General features: G+C 33.4%; 1 protein-coding gene across 1 annotated transcript in view; it reads right to left on the bottom strand.

Moving 5' to 3' along the window:
* The window catches only part of AGTPBP1 (ATP/GTP binding carboxypeptidase 1), a 170,597-nt gene that overhangs the window by 28,289 nt on the left and 126,008 nt on the right, over positions 1-16,300 (bottom strand). The window contains exons 18-23 of the mRNA XM_082843606.1: positions 15,733-15,820; positions 12,159-12,303; positions 9,393-9,546; positions 8,183-8,363; positions 6,746-6,875; positions 5,353-5,484 (exon numbers count right to left, since the gene is read on the bottom strand). Of these exons, the coding sequence (XP_082699732.1) occupies positions 5,353-5,484; positions 6,746-6,875; positions 8,183-8,363; positions 9,393-9,546; positions 12,159-12,303; positions 15,733-15,820 (830 nt within the window). The remainder of the gene's footprint in view (positions 1-5,352; positions 5,485-6,745; positions 6,876-8,182; positions 8,364-9,392; positions 9,547-12,158; positions 12,304-15,732; positions 15,821-16,300) is intronic.

Consider the following 16,300-nt stretch of genomic DNA (forward strand, 5'->3'; position numbering starts at 1 on the left):
CTTGACCTCATATAGTATAATTACAGATACACAAACTAAAACCATCAGATATTTTTTTCACCTGGCAAAGATGATACCAAGATGTTTGGAGAAACAGCACTACCATTCACTGGGGAGTGTCAATTTGTACAATCCTTATGAAAAACAATTTGGCAATATTAATGAAGGGACCACCATCAAGGGACAGTGAATAAATACATTTTGGTATAGCCGTACAATAATAACAAAAATACACAATGAAAATCTTGTGTGGCTATCAAAAAGATGAAGACAGATCCAGATATGAGGACCTAGAAAGATGGCCAACAAACATGTGAAAAAAAAGTTGCTGTGGAGCGTTAAAAAAAAAAACACAAAAAAACTTGATATACTACGTTTATATACATCTATGAATGAATGTGCTTAGAGGTAAATCTCACAAAGCACATGGTGAAAGTGATTAATTAGTGATTAATTGAGAGAAGATGACTTTCACTCACTACTCTACATTTCTGGAGTGTTTCCATTTTTTAACATAACTCTAATCATTTTATTTATTTGGGAAAGGGGAAGAAGAGAGAGGACACCAAAAAGAAAATGTGCTTTGAAGTTTTGCTAAGGGGAGTGGTATGTTACTGAAACTTTTTTTTGGAAAATAACCTGGGGTGCTTGTTTAGGTGTAAATATAGTAAGAGAGACACTGTGACAAAATGAAAAGCACACAGTACGTAAAACAATAGATCTCCCTTCAGTCCTAGGCAGACCTCAAAACACACCCATACATGTGGAAACAAGGTCTGTAACAGATGGCTTTATAAAATCGGCAGAGGAAGGAGGTGCTGTTTAATAAATGGTGCTGAGACAACTGGTTATACGTGGGGAAACTAAAATTAGACCCTCACACTTCATACAAAAATAAATTCCAAATCGATGAAAAATCTAAATGTGAGAAGCATTTTTAGAGGAAAAGCTTTCAGTTTTTCAAACTTGAGTATGATATTAACTGTGGGTTTGTTATAAACGGCCTTTATTATGTTGAGATATGTTCCCTCTATACCAACTTTGATGAGAGCCTTTAACATGAATGGATGAATTCTGTCAAATGCTTTTTCTGCATCTTATTGAGATGATCATGTGATTTTTATCCTTCCTTTTGTTAATGCGGCATATTACAATGACTGATTTGTGAATATGAACCATTCTTGCATCCTTAGAATAAATCCAACTTGATCATGGTGCATGATCCTTTTTATATATTGTTGGATTCGGTTTGCTTAATATATTTTGTTGAGGATTTTTGCATCTATATTCATCATAGATACTGGCCTGTAATCTTTTTTGTAGTGTCTTTGGTTTTGGTTATCTGGGTAATGTTGGCCTTGTAGAATGAATTTGGGAGTGTTCCCTCATTTTCAATTTTTTGGAGTAGTTTGAGAAGGATAGGTATTAGCTCTTCTTTACATGTTTGGTAGAATTTCCCTTTGAAGCTGTTGGATCCTGGACTTTTGTTTGCTAAGAGTTATTTTATTACTGATTCAATTTCACTACGAGTCATCAGTCTGTTCAGGTTATCTATTGCTTTGGCCAAAAAGTTCCTTTGGTTTTTAAGTAAAAATAAAAGACACATTTTTCATTTTCACCAAGAACTTTATTGAACAACGTATTCACCCTTTTGTTCCACTACCTTCTGCCATTTTTCAGGCAACTTCATAATTCCATCTTCCCAAAGCTTTTTATCTTTTTGAGCAAAGAACTGTTCCAGGTGCCTTTTACAGTCTTCCAGGGAATTGAAATTTTTTCCATTAAGAGAATTTTGTAAAGACCGAAATAAATGGAAATCCGAAGGTGCAATGTCTGGTGAATATGGCGGATGAATCAGAACGTCTCAGCCAAGCTGAAACACTTTTTGCCTGGTCATCAAAGAAACATGCGGTCTTGCATTATCCTGATGGAAGATTATGTGTTTTCTGTTGACTAATTCCGGACACTTTTCATCGAGTGCTGCTTTCAGTTGGTCTAAATGGGCACAGTACTTGTTGGAATCAATTGTTTGGTTTTCCCGAAGGAGCTCATAATAGAGGACTCCCTTCCAATCCTACCATATATACAACATCACCTTCTTTGGATGAACATCGGCCTTTGGTGTGGTTGGTGGTGGTTCATTTCGCTTGCCCCACAATCTCTTCCATTCCACATTGTTGTACAGTATCCACTTTTCATCGCCCATCAAAATTTGTTTTAAAAATGGAACGTTTTCATTATGTTTCAGTAGAGAATCTCATGCGGAAATAAGTTCAAGAAGGTTTTTTTCGCTTAACTTATGTGGAACCCAAACATCAAAGCAATACACGTAACCAAGCTGGTGCAAATGATTTTCAGTGCTTGATTGGGATATTTTGAGTATGTCGGCTATCTCCCATGTGGTATAACGTTGATTTTTCTCAATTTGATCGCTATCAACTTCAACTGGTCTACCTGACCGTGGAGCATCACCCAGCAAGATATCTCCAGCATGAAACTTCACAAACCACTGTTGACACATTCGATCAATCACACACCTTCTCCATACACTGCACAAATCTTTTTTTGCATTTCAGTTGCGTTTTTACCTTTCTTGAAATAATAAAAACTAGTATGACAAAAATGTTGCTTTTTTTCTTCCATTTTCAATATTAAAATGGCTACACAAAAATTCACCCATTTTGATATGTTTTTTAAATGCATGCTGACATGACAGCTGTCATAATACAATCTAACAAAATTATTCTGAATGAAGTTAAAGACAACTAAATACTACTAGAGCCATCTTATGGAAAAAAAACAAACTTTTTGGCCTACCCAATATATCTTCCTGATTCAGTTTTGGAAGACTGTATATTTCTAGGAATTTATCCATTCCTTCCACGTCATCCAATTTGTTGGCATAAAACTGTTCATAGTATTCTCTTATGTTTTTTGTGTCTCTGTGATATTGGTTGTAATTGCTCCTCTTTCATTTATTTTGTTTATTTGGGACCTCTCTCCTTTTCTTAATGAGCCTGGCTAAAGGCTTATCAATTTTGTTTATCTTTTCAAAAAAAACAGCTCTTGGTTTCATTGATTTTTTTCTATTTTTTTGGGGGGGGCGCTGTCTCAATTTTATTTCCACTCTGATCTTTATTATTTCCTTCCTTTTGCTGACTTTGAGCTTTGTTTGTTCTTCCTTTTCTAATTACTTTGGATGATAGGTTAGGTTGTTTACTTGGGATTTTTCTTGTACAGGATACAAGATTAAAGTACAGAAATCTGCTGCTTTTTTATACACTGATAATGAACTATCATTAGTTCAGGAATCCAAAACTAATTCCATTTAAAACTGCATCAAAAAGAACAAAATACATAGGAATAAACTGAAAGACCTATACTCTGACAATTATATAACACTGATGAAGGAAACTGAAGATGACACAAAGAAATGGAAAGATATCCCTGTTCATGAACTGGAAGAATTAATATTGTTGAAATGTCCACACTACTCAAAGCAATCTACAGATTTAATGCAATCGCTATCAAAATATCTAGAATACCCAGGACATTTCTCAGAGGAGTACAACAAATAATTAAAATTTATATGGAACCACAAAAGACTATAAAGCAATCTGGAGGAAAAAAAAGAAAAACAAAGCTGGAGGTATCACTGACTTCCTGACTCCAGACTACACTACAAAGCTACAGTAATCAAAACAGGAATGTACTGGCACACATACAAAAAAAGCCCTGACATATCAAGCAAAGGAATAGAGAGCCCAGAAATAAATGCACTAACATATGGTCAATTAATCTACGACAAAGGAGGCAAAAATATACAATAGGGAAAAGACAGTCTCTTCAATAAGTGGTGGTGGGAAAACTGGACAGCTACATGTAAGAGAGTGAAATTAGAAACATTTTCCATACCATATGCAAAAGTAAACTCAAAATGAATTAAAGACCTAAATGTAAGGCTGGAAACCATAAAACTCACAGAAGAAAACATAGGCAGAACACTCTTTCATGTAAGTCACAGCAATATGTTTTTGATCTGTCTCCTCAGGTAAAGGAAACAAAAATAAATAGCTAGGACCTAATTAAATTTAAAAGCTTTTGCACAGCAAAGGAAACAACTGACAAAATGAAAAGACAGCCTACATAAAGGGAGAAACTATCTGCAAATGATATGACTGAAAGAGGTTAATATCCAAAATATATAAACAGCTCATACAACTCAACATCCAAAAAAACCCCAAACAACCCAATTAAAAACTGGGCAGAAGAACTGAATAGATATTTTTCCAAAGGAGACACACAGATGGCCAACAGGCACATGAAAAGATGCTCAACATCTCTAATTATTAGAGAAATGCAAATCAAAACCACAATGAGGTATCACATCACATTGGTCATAATGGCCATCATCAAAAAGTCTACAAATAATAAATGCTGGAGAGGGTGTGGAGAAAAGGGAACCCTCCTACACTGTTGGTGGGAATGTAAATTGGTACAACCATTATGGAGAACAGTATAGAGGTTCCTTACAAAACTAAAAATAAAGCTATCATATGATCCAGCAATCCCACTCCTGGGCACATATCCAGAAAAGACAAAAAACTCTAATTCAAGATGATACATGCACCTCAATGTCCACAGCAGCACTATTTACAATAGCCAAGACATGGAAGCAACCTAGGTATCCACCAACAGATGAATGGATAAAGAAGATGTGATGTATATTATACAATGGAATACTCTCAGCCATAAAAAAGAATGAAATTTTGCCATTTGAAACATCATGAATAGACCTGGAGGGTATTATGCTTAGTGAAATAAGTCAGACAGAGAAAGACAAATACTGTATATTATCACTTATATGTGGAACCTAAAAATTAAAACAAATGTATATAACAAAAGAGAAACAGACTCACAGGTATAAGGAACAAACTAGCCATTACCAGTAGGGAGAGCGATGGGGTAGTGGCAAGATAACAGTAGGCGATTAAGAGATACATACTATGTATAAAATAAACAATGCGTGAACAATACAAGGATATACTGTACAGCACAGAAAATACAGCCAACATTCTATGATAACTTTAAATGGAGTATAATCTATAAAAATAGTGAATAACTACACTGTACACCTGTAACTAATGTAATATTGTAAATCAAGTCTACTTTAATTAAAAAAATGTGAAAAGCAAAAAAAATTAGAAGAAACATTTAAAACGAAAAATCTGAAACAAAATGGCAAAATGGTACCATTTACTGAATCTGAGTAGTTCCTATATGTTAAATTATTTTCTGCAGTTTTATGCGTGTTTGAAATTCAAAAATTCCTGCCTTATCTGTAATAATTACCCTGTATCCCACATCTTCCACAACATCACATGAAGCTGCATTGTCATTCGTGTGCCACACTGTTTCTTTGATGCTGCAGCCATACATAAATACATTCTTCTTTCGGGAGTGGCCATGATAATCACAATAAACCTTGAAAAGATAATATATTTTAAAAATAAAATCCTTCAAATTCATATATTGCCAAGTAAAGCTAGCTAATATGAAGCCAATAAACAGTTCTGTGTTCCTTTGTCCTTTTATTGTAACTGAGCCACCATTTAACAAGTAGAATCAATAAAAGTAATAATACATATCTACTTCTGGAAAGGATCTATGATTAATCCTAGAATGGCTAAATCCTTTGCAGGTAGGTCCTGCATCAAGCCACGAGTTCCACTCTTTCTTTTGTATCTACTATTCATCACTTAAAAAATAATAAATTCGGGCTTCCCTGGTGGCGCAGTGGTTGAGAGTCCGCCTGCCGATGCAGGGGACACAGGTTCGTGCCCCGGTCCGGGAAGATCCCACATGCCGCGGAGCGGCTGGGCCCGTGAGCCATGGCCGCTGAGCCTGCGTGTCTGGAGCCTGTGCTCCGCGATGGGAGAGGCCACAACAGTGAGAGGCCCGCGTACCGCAGAAAAAAAAAAAATAATAATAATAATAAATTCAATTATAGGTCAAATCTACAGCTGCACTCATCACTGCCTCAACGGTTGTTAAAATATTTACCTAATTTAAGAGAACATAAAAAATGCTTTCATGAAAAACATTTTAAAAGGGGTATGGTTTCCCTTTAATTTTTAAGAGCACCATTTTAAAAATAGAAAATGGACAGATTTGCATGCCAATTTTGCCCCTCTGCAAAGTGTTCTATCTTTCCCAAAGGAAGATTAACTCATTTAAAGATTAAAATAATGGAAACATTCTAAACAAAAGTTGCTGAAAACAGAAGACATACACAGTTCACGAGAGCCTCCCACCATGCCTATATTACCTTTCCTATGTGTATAGTCGAGACTTACCTGCTTTAGAATTAGCTAACGAGCTCAGAAGTAAGTTTCTACTAGTTTGAGAATTTGGAAGATACCTATTGTACTTTTACCTTGATATTGTTCAAACAGTGAAGTTAAATAGCTAAAACTTACAGCCAGGAGTTACCACTATTCATAAACAAAACAGAAAAGTAAAGGGCTCATGAGAATTATAAAAATTAAATCTAATGAAATAAGAATATGGATACATTGTATTAATTTGACAACATAATTAATACACAAGTGATAGATAACAAAGATGTTTTAAAGAAACTGCTTTTGAAATTAACACCCAGCTTTTATAACCAGAAAATAATCTACAAAATACTAACTTACAACAAAATCACCTCTTTGACTATACAAACAAATATTGCACTTACCAGTGGTAAATGCTTCACTGCAGCCAGATATTGCAGCAGACCCTTGGCATGATAAATTGTAGGATGTAAATCTGGATTTGGACTTTGCCACTGTCTATTCAAATCCTCTCCACTTAAAGAACAGCGGTGACTACACATATGTAAACACAATGACAAACACTGGTACCAATCAACTCTTACATACACTTGATTTAATTTTATGATTCTATTCCACTAAATATTTCATTTCAAACAGGTATAAATGGTGTGCTCACCAGAATGCATATTATAGTCAGTAAGTAAACATTTATTTAGCATTTGCTATGTGCAAGATCTTGTGTTACATGCATTTAACTGTGGTAAGCTTGCAGATTTATGTCAAAATTTTCAAGCTATAGGAAAAATTCTCCATTCTGGGGTTTTGTTCCATACATCATAAAATTTATTCATGGTCATATTTTCCATTCTGACTACATAATAATCACTTCTTATGCTAACATTCTGTATTTTGATTGTATCAGTTATTATTAAAAGTGCTATCTGGCCCTCCTTCTAAGAAAGATAAGTATTGTGTATGAAAAGCACACATTCTTGCAAAAATTCAAATACATTTTCATTAATCATAGGTATTAAGTATTAAAGCCACTGAGCAAAAATTTAAGCAAATGGTCATAAGGTGATAACAGAAATATAAACAGAATTCTAGCTAGTCAATATGTTTCTGAATTAAAACTAGACATAAAATCTCATTTTAGTTCCATAATCATACTACCTAAACAGAAATTATTCTATTTTTTAATTCAAAAATTTCCTAAATATGAGAAATATTCATGGTTCTTTTATTGAATAAATAAATATGGTGTCCTCGACTTTGGAGATGCTCATGACAGTTAGACTAACTCCCCCCTTTCAGAAGCATTAAAGAGACCTTGGTCTAATTGACACGATAAATGAACTTTACCAACTATAAGCCACCTCCACTTAAAAAGTAACATTCCAGTATTTCCACTCTAAAGAATTCCTACTCATATCAAGAAGAGGTTAGCAGATGGAGCCAATATTCCATATTAGTGGAAAGAGATCCCAGAAGATTCTAAATCTCAAAACAACCTAAGATCACGCCATGTCAAATAAAAAGGACTATAAGACAATGTGCTAAAAATCTTTTTCATATCCCAATAGTGTAATTTTTCTAAAACAATTCAAGCAGACATACATTTTATAAAATCGTATTCTCATGAATAGATACAGAATTTCTCAAAATATCATAGTACTAATAATATACAAATTATACTTTCATTTAAAAATTTATCAGATTAATTCTTCACTAAATTTGTTTTGTTCTAGAAAAATCACTAGATTTGTTTTTGAAATTAACGAGGATGCTATTATTTCAACAAGTTTATACAGGACAGCCACAACAATCTATAATATTTCTATAACTATTGCTTAACTTACTTTCCATTGATGACACCATCTGGATTTAGCATAGGGACAATTTTAAAAATATAGGATTCCCGTAAGCTCTGAGCAGTAGGGTTATTACTCATGAGATACTCCAATGTTCCTTTCATTACCCAACTTGCATTAGTCTCTCCAGGATGCACCCGAGCAGATAAGAAAACGTAAGGGCGATTTCCTAAAGTAGACATAAAACCTCAAATTAAAATGAACGTCTACTAAAAGTCTGTATGATGTTTGACTTTGGGGCTTTAGAAATATTTCTACTCAATTGTGAATACTGATATAAAGTCAAAGTAGAACTCACTGTGCACCTACTATATACAAGCACTATACTAGGCCCACTAGAGAAAACAGATATAAAACCCATATAAGTCATGTCTTACATGAATATAACACATTAAACAGTATTTGAGTCATTTATTTCACAATGATTAATTTAACATATAAAATTAATTGTTTAATATTATCTTGGTTTCATAAAGAACAAGCATCTGGGGAAAATAGATGAAATATAAATTTATTTTTCATAAAGTCATGGAAAAAAGAAGGAAAATATAATCTTATTCCTGTTTTATAGTCACTATGATAAGCACAGAACAATAGGTATATCTGCTCAGAGATTTACAAAGAAAAATATTTTTCACTATACATTTAGATATACAAAATAACCATTCAATTCACCTGCTCATATTTTCATAAATAGCAAGCTCTTTCTCTTTCCTGAAAATATTTTACCTTCTTAACAAAATTAGAACAGTTTTCTTATATGTATATATATTTTTTTACCATAGCTGTACATTTGAGGCAACTTTAAAAACATAAATGGCAAGGAAAAACAAGTAGCTATTCAGTACTAGCATCAAAATACTTGATAGGTTTATGGTAGTTTTATTTATAAATAAAATTAATTGTAAAGTCTTAAACTGATGGTATAATTTGTTATACTATACTTTGGGTATGACTTCTAAGAATAAGAACTACAGAATATTAGTATCAAGACACCTCAGAGGTCATCTCAGGCAGCTCCCTCATATGAGGAAACTGAGGCCCAGAAGTGGGCCCGAGCTAGGCAGTAACAGGACCCAGACTAGAACCCAAGACTTCTGATGCCTATTCCTAGCACTAATGCCCTTACAAAATAGTCATGAAGCAAAGAAAAATAAGTAAGAATGATTGGTATTGTGAGTGAAGAAGACAAACTTACTGAATTGACAGATATGTTCATAATAATTAGACTCTGGCATTGCTGTTATAGTCACCAAGGGACAGCTGTTTCCAGACAGGGTTTCACATAACACATCTTTTCGAAAATAGATTTGCTGAGGATTGTGTGCTGATTCCAATTTTTGAAGATGCATCTTAATAAAAATTTAAAAGCAAAGTATATAATCATTTAAAAACTCCCTATGATAAACAGAAATAAATGCATCCAGATCTTGAACATAACTAAAAGTGAATCAGATTCCTAATCCCTTCTCTGGGGATTAGGGTCCAGATGCAGTTAAATATCAGTATTTGGGAACTTGAGAAAGGGGATAGATACAGTTTGGATACCCTTAATAGTGCGATATAACCAGTGGGGTCAGCGGCGGCAGCCTGTAAATAAGCACATTAGTATTTCTGTAGCAAAGCATATGAAGAGTCACGCTAAGTAGAATCAATATTCTAAATAAGCTCACATCAATTCAGGCCAGGCTTTGCTGCCAAATGGGTTATGAAAATGCTTTTGCTTTTCAAAGCCTTCGGAATGTTGAAATTTTGTGACTATAGATCTGTTAACCGCAACCTAAAATATGGAGAATGAATATTATGCAGCACAAATTTTTTAACAATCTTTCCTGATTTCAAGATTAATAAAGGCTCATTGTAAAATGTCTGGAAGACACAGAAAGTACAAGAAAAAATTTTAAACACCCATAATTGAATCACCTAGATTACTACTAACAAATGCCAATATATATAAACAAAAGTGTAATTACATGTAAGACTTCTTATAATCTGATTTTATCATTTATACATTCACATTGATACTCAAAATTATAAATATTATGCCATATCATTAAACATGTTGAATATATGTCTTTTGAAAACACAAGTTTTAATGGTTTTAGTATATGGTCACACCAAAAATAAATTGTTCAATCCCTTATTTTAAAGATACTTAGTTGCTTTCCAAACTTTTGCCTATGTTCATTCACATAATCATGATTTACCATGTGGTCACTATTTCTGGGCTAGAAACTGTGCCAGGCATTGGGGATATAACAATGAATAAATGGTCCCTACCCTAGAGAAAATATACAGTGTTATGAGAGCTTGAAATAAAGAGAAGGGAGCCTCGCAGAGTCTGGGCAGGGAGGAAAGGTCTTCTAGAAAAAAATTACATTTAAAGTGAGATCCAAGGGATGAGTGAAATGGATATAAAGTGCACTGTAGGCAGAAGGAAAGCATACAGGAAGACCATGAAATAAGAAAAAAGAAGGACATTTCAAAGAACTGAAGAAGATTCATTATAGCTAGACCAGAAAGGGTAAGAAATCGAGAATTTAACACAGAAGGAAGGGCCCGGTAGACCAGTCCTTCCCAAAGCATAGTATTTGGTAATTAAGATAACTAAGTGGTATGTGGATAACCTTGAAAAAAATTTTAATAGATATGTATTTTACTGTGAATTAGAAAAAAGTTTAGCACATTAAACCTGTAATTCCACAGATATCAACTTAGGATGAGGATAATCTTTAAACAGTGAATTACTTTAAAGTCTATTTAAAAATAAATATTAAGTAAATAACAGTTCAAACAGTATGAAGAAATGGCCCAAACTGTGCAAAATAGTGGAGAAATGACTGAATGAGCTACGGTAAGAATTTTAGACTTCATACAAATGGCAAGAGAAATCACTAAGGAATTTTAAGGAGCAGATTTATATGATTAGATTTGCCATCAAAGAGCCCTCTTGCTACAGTGTGATAAAACAGTGATGAAGAGGAAAGGGGATACAAGTGAATTTGGGGACACTAGTTAGAAAGAGGTTGGCATAAGTCCAGGTGAGAAACAATGGTAATGCGTGGAAGGTCGTGGTAGTGGGACTGGAAGAAAGTAGGGGCATTTAAAATATACTAAAAGGGTAACATCAGTAAAGGACAGTAACAAATACCATGTAAATAACAACACTATATTTCCGATGCTATGTTATCCAGCACAGAAACATATCGGTTCATACCTTTACTGTAGGTTGGAACCTTACTAAAATAAAGTGAGCCTCATTTAATGTTCTCGGCCTTGACATTTCTTCTGCTCTATGGACTATTGTTTTTCTCTCATTTTCTCCTCTCTCATAATTTGGAAGCTTGTTTCTAATCATAGTGTTCCAATTCCTTTCTGAGTAAATTGATCATACAAAGCTTCATGATCCTTGATCATTAGGACAGACATTCTGTTCTGAGTATAAATCTGCCATGCTAATTACTTGAATTTTTTGTTTTATAACGCAAATAATCAAAAAATCTCAAAAGAACCCACAAAACAACTCTTATACTCCATATTCTAAGCAATCTGGATCTAGGACTCCATATGAAACCATTAGAAGAAAGGAACTCACAACAGAAAACTTAAATTGCATATACATTTTCTACTGTTACATTTTCTATGAGAGTCAATGCTTTTCATTAAACAAGTAGAAATCTCACCTAGTTAAAATTTATAAATTGTGATTTGTAGATTTCTACCCAAAGTGGAAAGTAAAAATCATGTCATATTTCCGTAGTATTTCTATTAAATAAAAATGAAGACTACATTCCCATTTTACTTTAATGATTTCAACAAATGTTGTATTATTTTCTGAAGTCATCAACCCTGAATCTTTTTCTTATCTTATTCAGATATTTAATTAAAGCAATTTTTCTTCAATTATCTGACACATACACATACGACACAATAATGGTCACAGTACAACTTAATGAGTTCTCACCTGTAAAGTTGAATACGTATATGGATAGTGATAAGCAAAATAGCACACATCATCTTTATGTGGAAAAATGACAGTGAATGTAATTGTATAGTAGGATTTTCCCTTTTGCCCACCTGCAGCAATTGAACTTCTTGAGAAGTGATTTCTGCAACAGAAATGCATGTTTATTTCATCCACACCAAAATTCTGATTTTTCTTACTATTTTAGTAAACAGAACTTCAGGAAAAAAAAAAAGAAAACCCATGGTTTGTAAAAAAGTTTAACTTAAATACTCTTAAAAATTAGACTTGGGGGACTTCCCTGGTGGGCTAGTGGTACAGAATCTGCCTTACAATGCAGGGGACGCAGGTTTGATCCCTGGTCATGGAACTAAGATCCCACATGCCGTGGGGCAACTAAGCTCGCGTGTCGTAACTACTGATCTCGCGTGCCTCAACTAGAGAGCCTGAGTACCGCAAACTAGAGAGCCCACGTGCTCTGGAGCCCGCTTACCACAACTAGAAAGAAGCCTGAGTGCCACAATGAAAGATCCCGCATGCTGCAACTAAGACCTGATGCAGCCAAAAATAAATTAAATAAATAATAAATAAATCTCTAAAAAAAATCAGTATGTTGTTTAAAACAAAAATTAGACTTGGTACTAAAAAAGCAGTTAATTGCTATCAGCCAACATCATGACTTTCCACTTCTGGATTTACTAATTAAATAGAGCTACTACTCTATACATCAATAGAAGTTTTAGACCCTCATTCTTTGAGAGCCATACACATTACTGGATCCAGGCAGTGATCACCAATGGCTGCTACAACCATTGGATGAAAGGCTGACGGATCAGACAACAATACCTGAATTCACTGATCAATTTTAAAATTACAAAAGAAGAAATAACCAGAGATGATATATTTCCTAATATGATGCAACAGGAATTCCCTGCACCATCTATGAAGTACTCTTGTCAAAAATGAAACCTGAAACTGATAAAGCTTCTATATCTAACTATGAGTTAATAGGAGATTGGTGAGATAGAAGAATTCATTAACACCACAGGGATGCAATCAGCAAAATCCAAAATGCGGAAAATCCTGCATGACAAATGATCTAATTTCTTCAATAAATAAAGGAGAAATTTAAAAATAGAGAAGAAGGAAGCCTATAAATTAAGAGACTTAAAGGACATACGTGTGATCCCTTGGTTGGTCTGATTTAAACAAACCAACTATAAAGTAACATTTATGAGACAAGTAAGTCCGAACATTGACTGGATATTTTATCATATTAAGGAATTTTCTTAGGTGTGACAATGGCCTTGTGGTTAGATTGTCTTAAATATGTATCTCAAAAAGACAAAGACCTTTGAAGTACTTATGGATAAAATATATCTGGAAAAAAATAAGGATAAAATATGTCTTAAAAAATTCAGTGTGGAGGTAGGGGTGAAAGTATAGCTAAAATGAAACCATGTGTTGATAATTGTTGAAACTCAGTGATGAATACATGGGGCCTCATTATTCTATTATCCGCTTTTGTAAATGTTTGGAGATTTCCATAATAAAAAGTTTTTAAAACTACATATTACTTTCCAGACTTTAAATATCATTGAGATATGATGACCTAAAGATGCTTTGGTCTATCAACTTCATTTCTAAAATTCCAAATCACCTTGTATTATTTAAACCATGAACTGAAGAAAAGCCATGGCCTACAGATTACTTATTCATGCACACAGACATTCAAGGTAGATCACAACCTTAGAACTACCCTGGGATCAGACCTTCTAATATAATCTTATAAAAATCAAGCTTGCTATTAATGAAAATAAAAGAACCCTGACATAAAAGAATGGTAGAGTCTTCATTAACTTAGCCACTACATCTTGAATAGATACTCAATGACAAGGTGCTAAGAGTTGAGGAAAATGCAAAATAAGGTCCGGAAGTAGATCCTGCCAACTCTTTCACTCCAAAAGCTTAACGTCTAATTGTGGAGGTATTTATGTCACCACATTACAGCTACATGGCATTTTATAGGTTATATTCACTCACATACTCGTGGAAAGTAGTTTTATTCTCATTTTACAGATGAGACAAACAAGTATCAAAGGACAGTGCAAAAATAGTTTTTAATCCCCACTATCTGGATTTCAAGCTTGAGGAAAGCAACTAGAACAGTGCTTGTTACATAGAAAGTGGTTAATAAATATCTGTTGAACTGGCCTGAATTCCAATTCCAGATCTGGAAGTAGCCAAAAGAAAAAATAAAAACTAAACAAACAAAAATCCTTGCCATCACCCCTTACATAAAAAAAGAAAAACCACCTGAGATGCTATGACGATTCACTTTACAGTGTGAAAAAGAAAAGCATTCATTGATTGATGATTTCTATTGTGCAAAAGAAAAAGCATGAAAGAAATACTTTTTGAAAAACATTGTTTCACCCTTTAACAATTTAAATCATTCTGCCAAAATCTAACCAAGCACTTCCCAGATAATCACTGCTCCACTCCAACTTATGAGAAAGAGATAAATGATAAAGTATATTTATATTAGCCTACCATTAAAAGAAATATGAAATTCATTCAGGTGAAGAAGAATTACATATAACCTTATGCTTCTTTCCCTCATTTATTTACTATTTATTTTGCCAATAAAATGGGGAAAACCCTACTGAGATTAATTCCAAGGAACGATTTCTTTCTTAGAAAGCAATAGCACTTAAGATCTAGGTTTTTCCAAAACCCTATCTAAACCATTAAAAACAGTTTAATTTTAGAATTCTTCTTCTTCTAACAGATAAAACTAAAAGAAAAGGAACATTAGTGCTAGTTAAGCACAATATAAAATATAAAAAGTCAAAATCCACTAAACAGAAATGCCAGGATTAAGATTAATAACAGAGAAAAACAGGGATGTCAAGTGCATTCAATAGTGGATAGAAGTTATCTTGAAATGTATTACATGCAGAAACAGTAAAAATGGGAAGCAAGGCATATGATAATCCTAGATCACTTAGTCATGAATTGAAGAATAATCCAATTATTCCACTGAAGCAATAAATGATTTCTAGCACTTATTTTAACTTGATAAATAGATCACCTATTTGAAGTCAAAGTTGAACTGTGAAAGAAGTAATGTAATTGTGGAATACATCTCCAAGTAAAATATTTTGGAAGTTAAAATGAGGGCAACATTTGTGTGCAGAAGAGAAAAGAATTACACTCAATATCACCAGAATAATAAAAAAAAAAAAACACTGTAAATTATTTCCTAGAGTTTCTAATTTCAGTCTTACTCAATGAAGTTTCCAGAGTTTTAAAGTTAAAAAAGTTGAGAACACATCTAAGTGGGGGAGGCAAGATTTGGACCTAAGTCTGTCGTCTGTCTACAAAACACGTTTTATTTCCACTAAATATACCCCCATAATGGATCTCAAATTTTTTAAAACTCTGTTGGAAGTAATACTAAACCATATCACCAAATTCAAAGAACACAATAACTTTTTATCTTTGAACTGAAATAAGATGAATTAATATTTCCTTCTGTAGACTGATGTCCTATTACTGTCAGAATACTTACTTATAGTAACAAATGTCAGTCCCCACACGAATCCACCATGGTCTAGCATTTAATGCTTCCTGAACCGAATACATGAGTGGTTGCATACCTTTGACAGAGAGGAAAAAAAGAGAAAATTCTTTTCAGAATTTTTGAGTTAAAAATTAATCTTGCCATTGTAGAAAGCACCAAACATTCAGGAAAGCTAAAAGAAAATACATTTTGGTTTTTCAGTATGCACTTAAAAAATCTGAGATCTTTCTTTAAAATCTCCTAAATCAATCAATGATATGTTTTATTTCTAGTTTTAACTAAAATGGAGTTACAACTTCAATGAGTGAAAAGTCATTAAACATTTTTCTATTATCTTTTCTATATTAGATCAATTATATACATTATAATTATAATGTATAATTATATATAATATATTAAAATTATATATATGTAATACATATTACACTAAGAATTATACATATATTCCTTATAACAAGTGAAAGAGACAAAAATATATATTAAATTAAGTATGATCACCCCTCTAACTCTCCATAGATTCCCATCTACACCAAGGTAAGGAAAACAATGCCACTAA

The sequence above is a fragment of the Leucopleurus acutus genome (assembly GCF_964270905.1).
Source record: "Leucopleurus acutus genome assembly, chromosome: 7".
Taxonomy (NCBI): domain Eukaryota; kingdom Metazoa; phylum Chordata; class Mammalia; order Artiodactyla; family Delphinidae; genus Leucopleurus; species Leucopleurus acutus.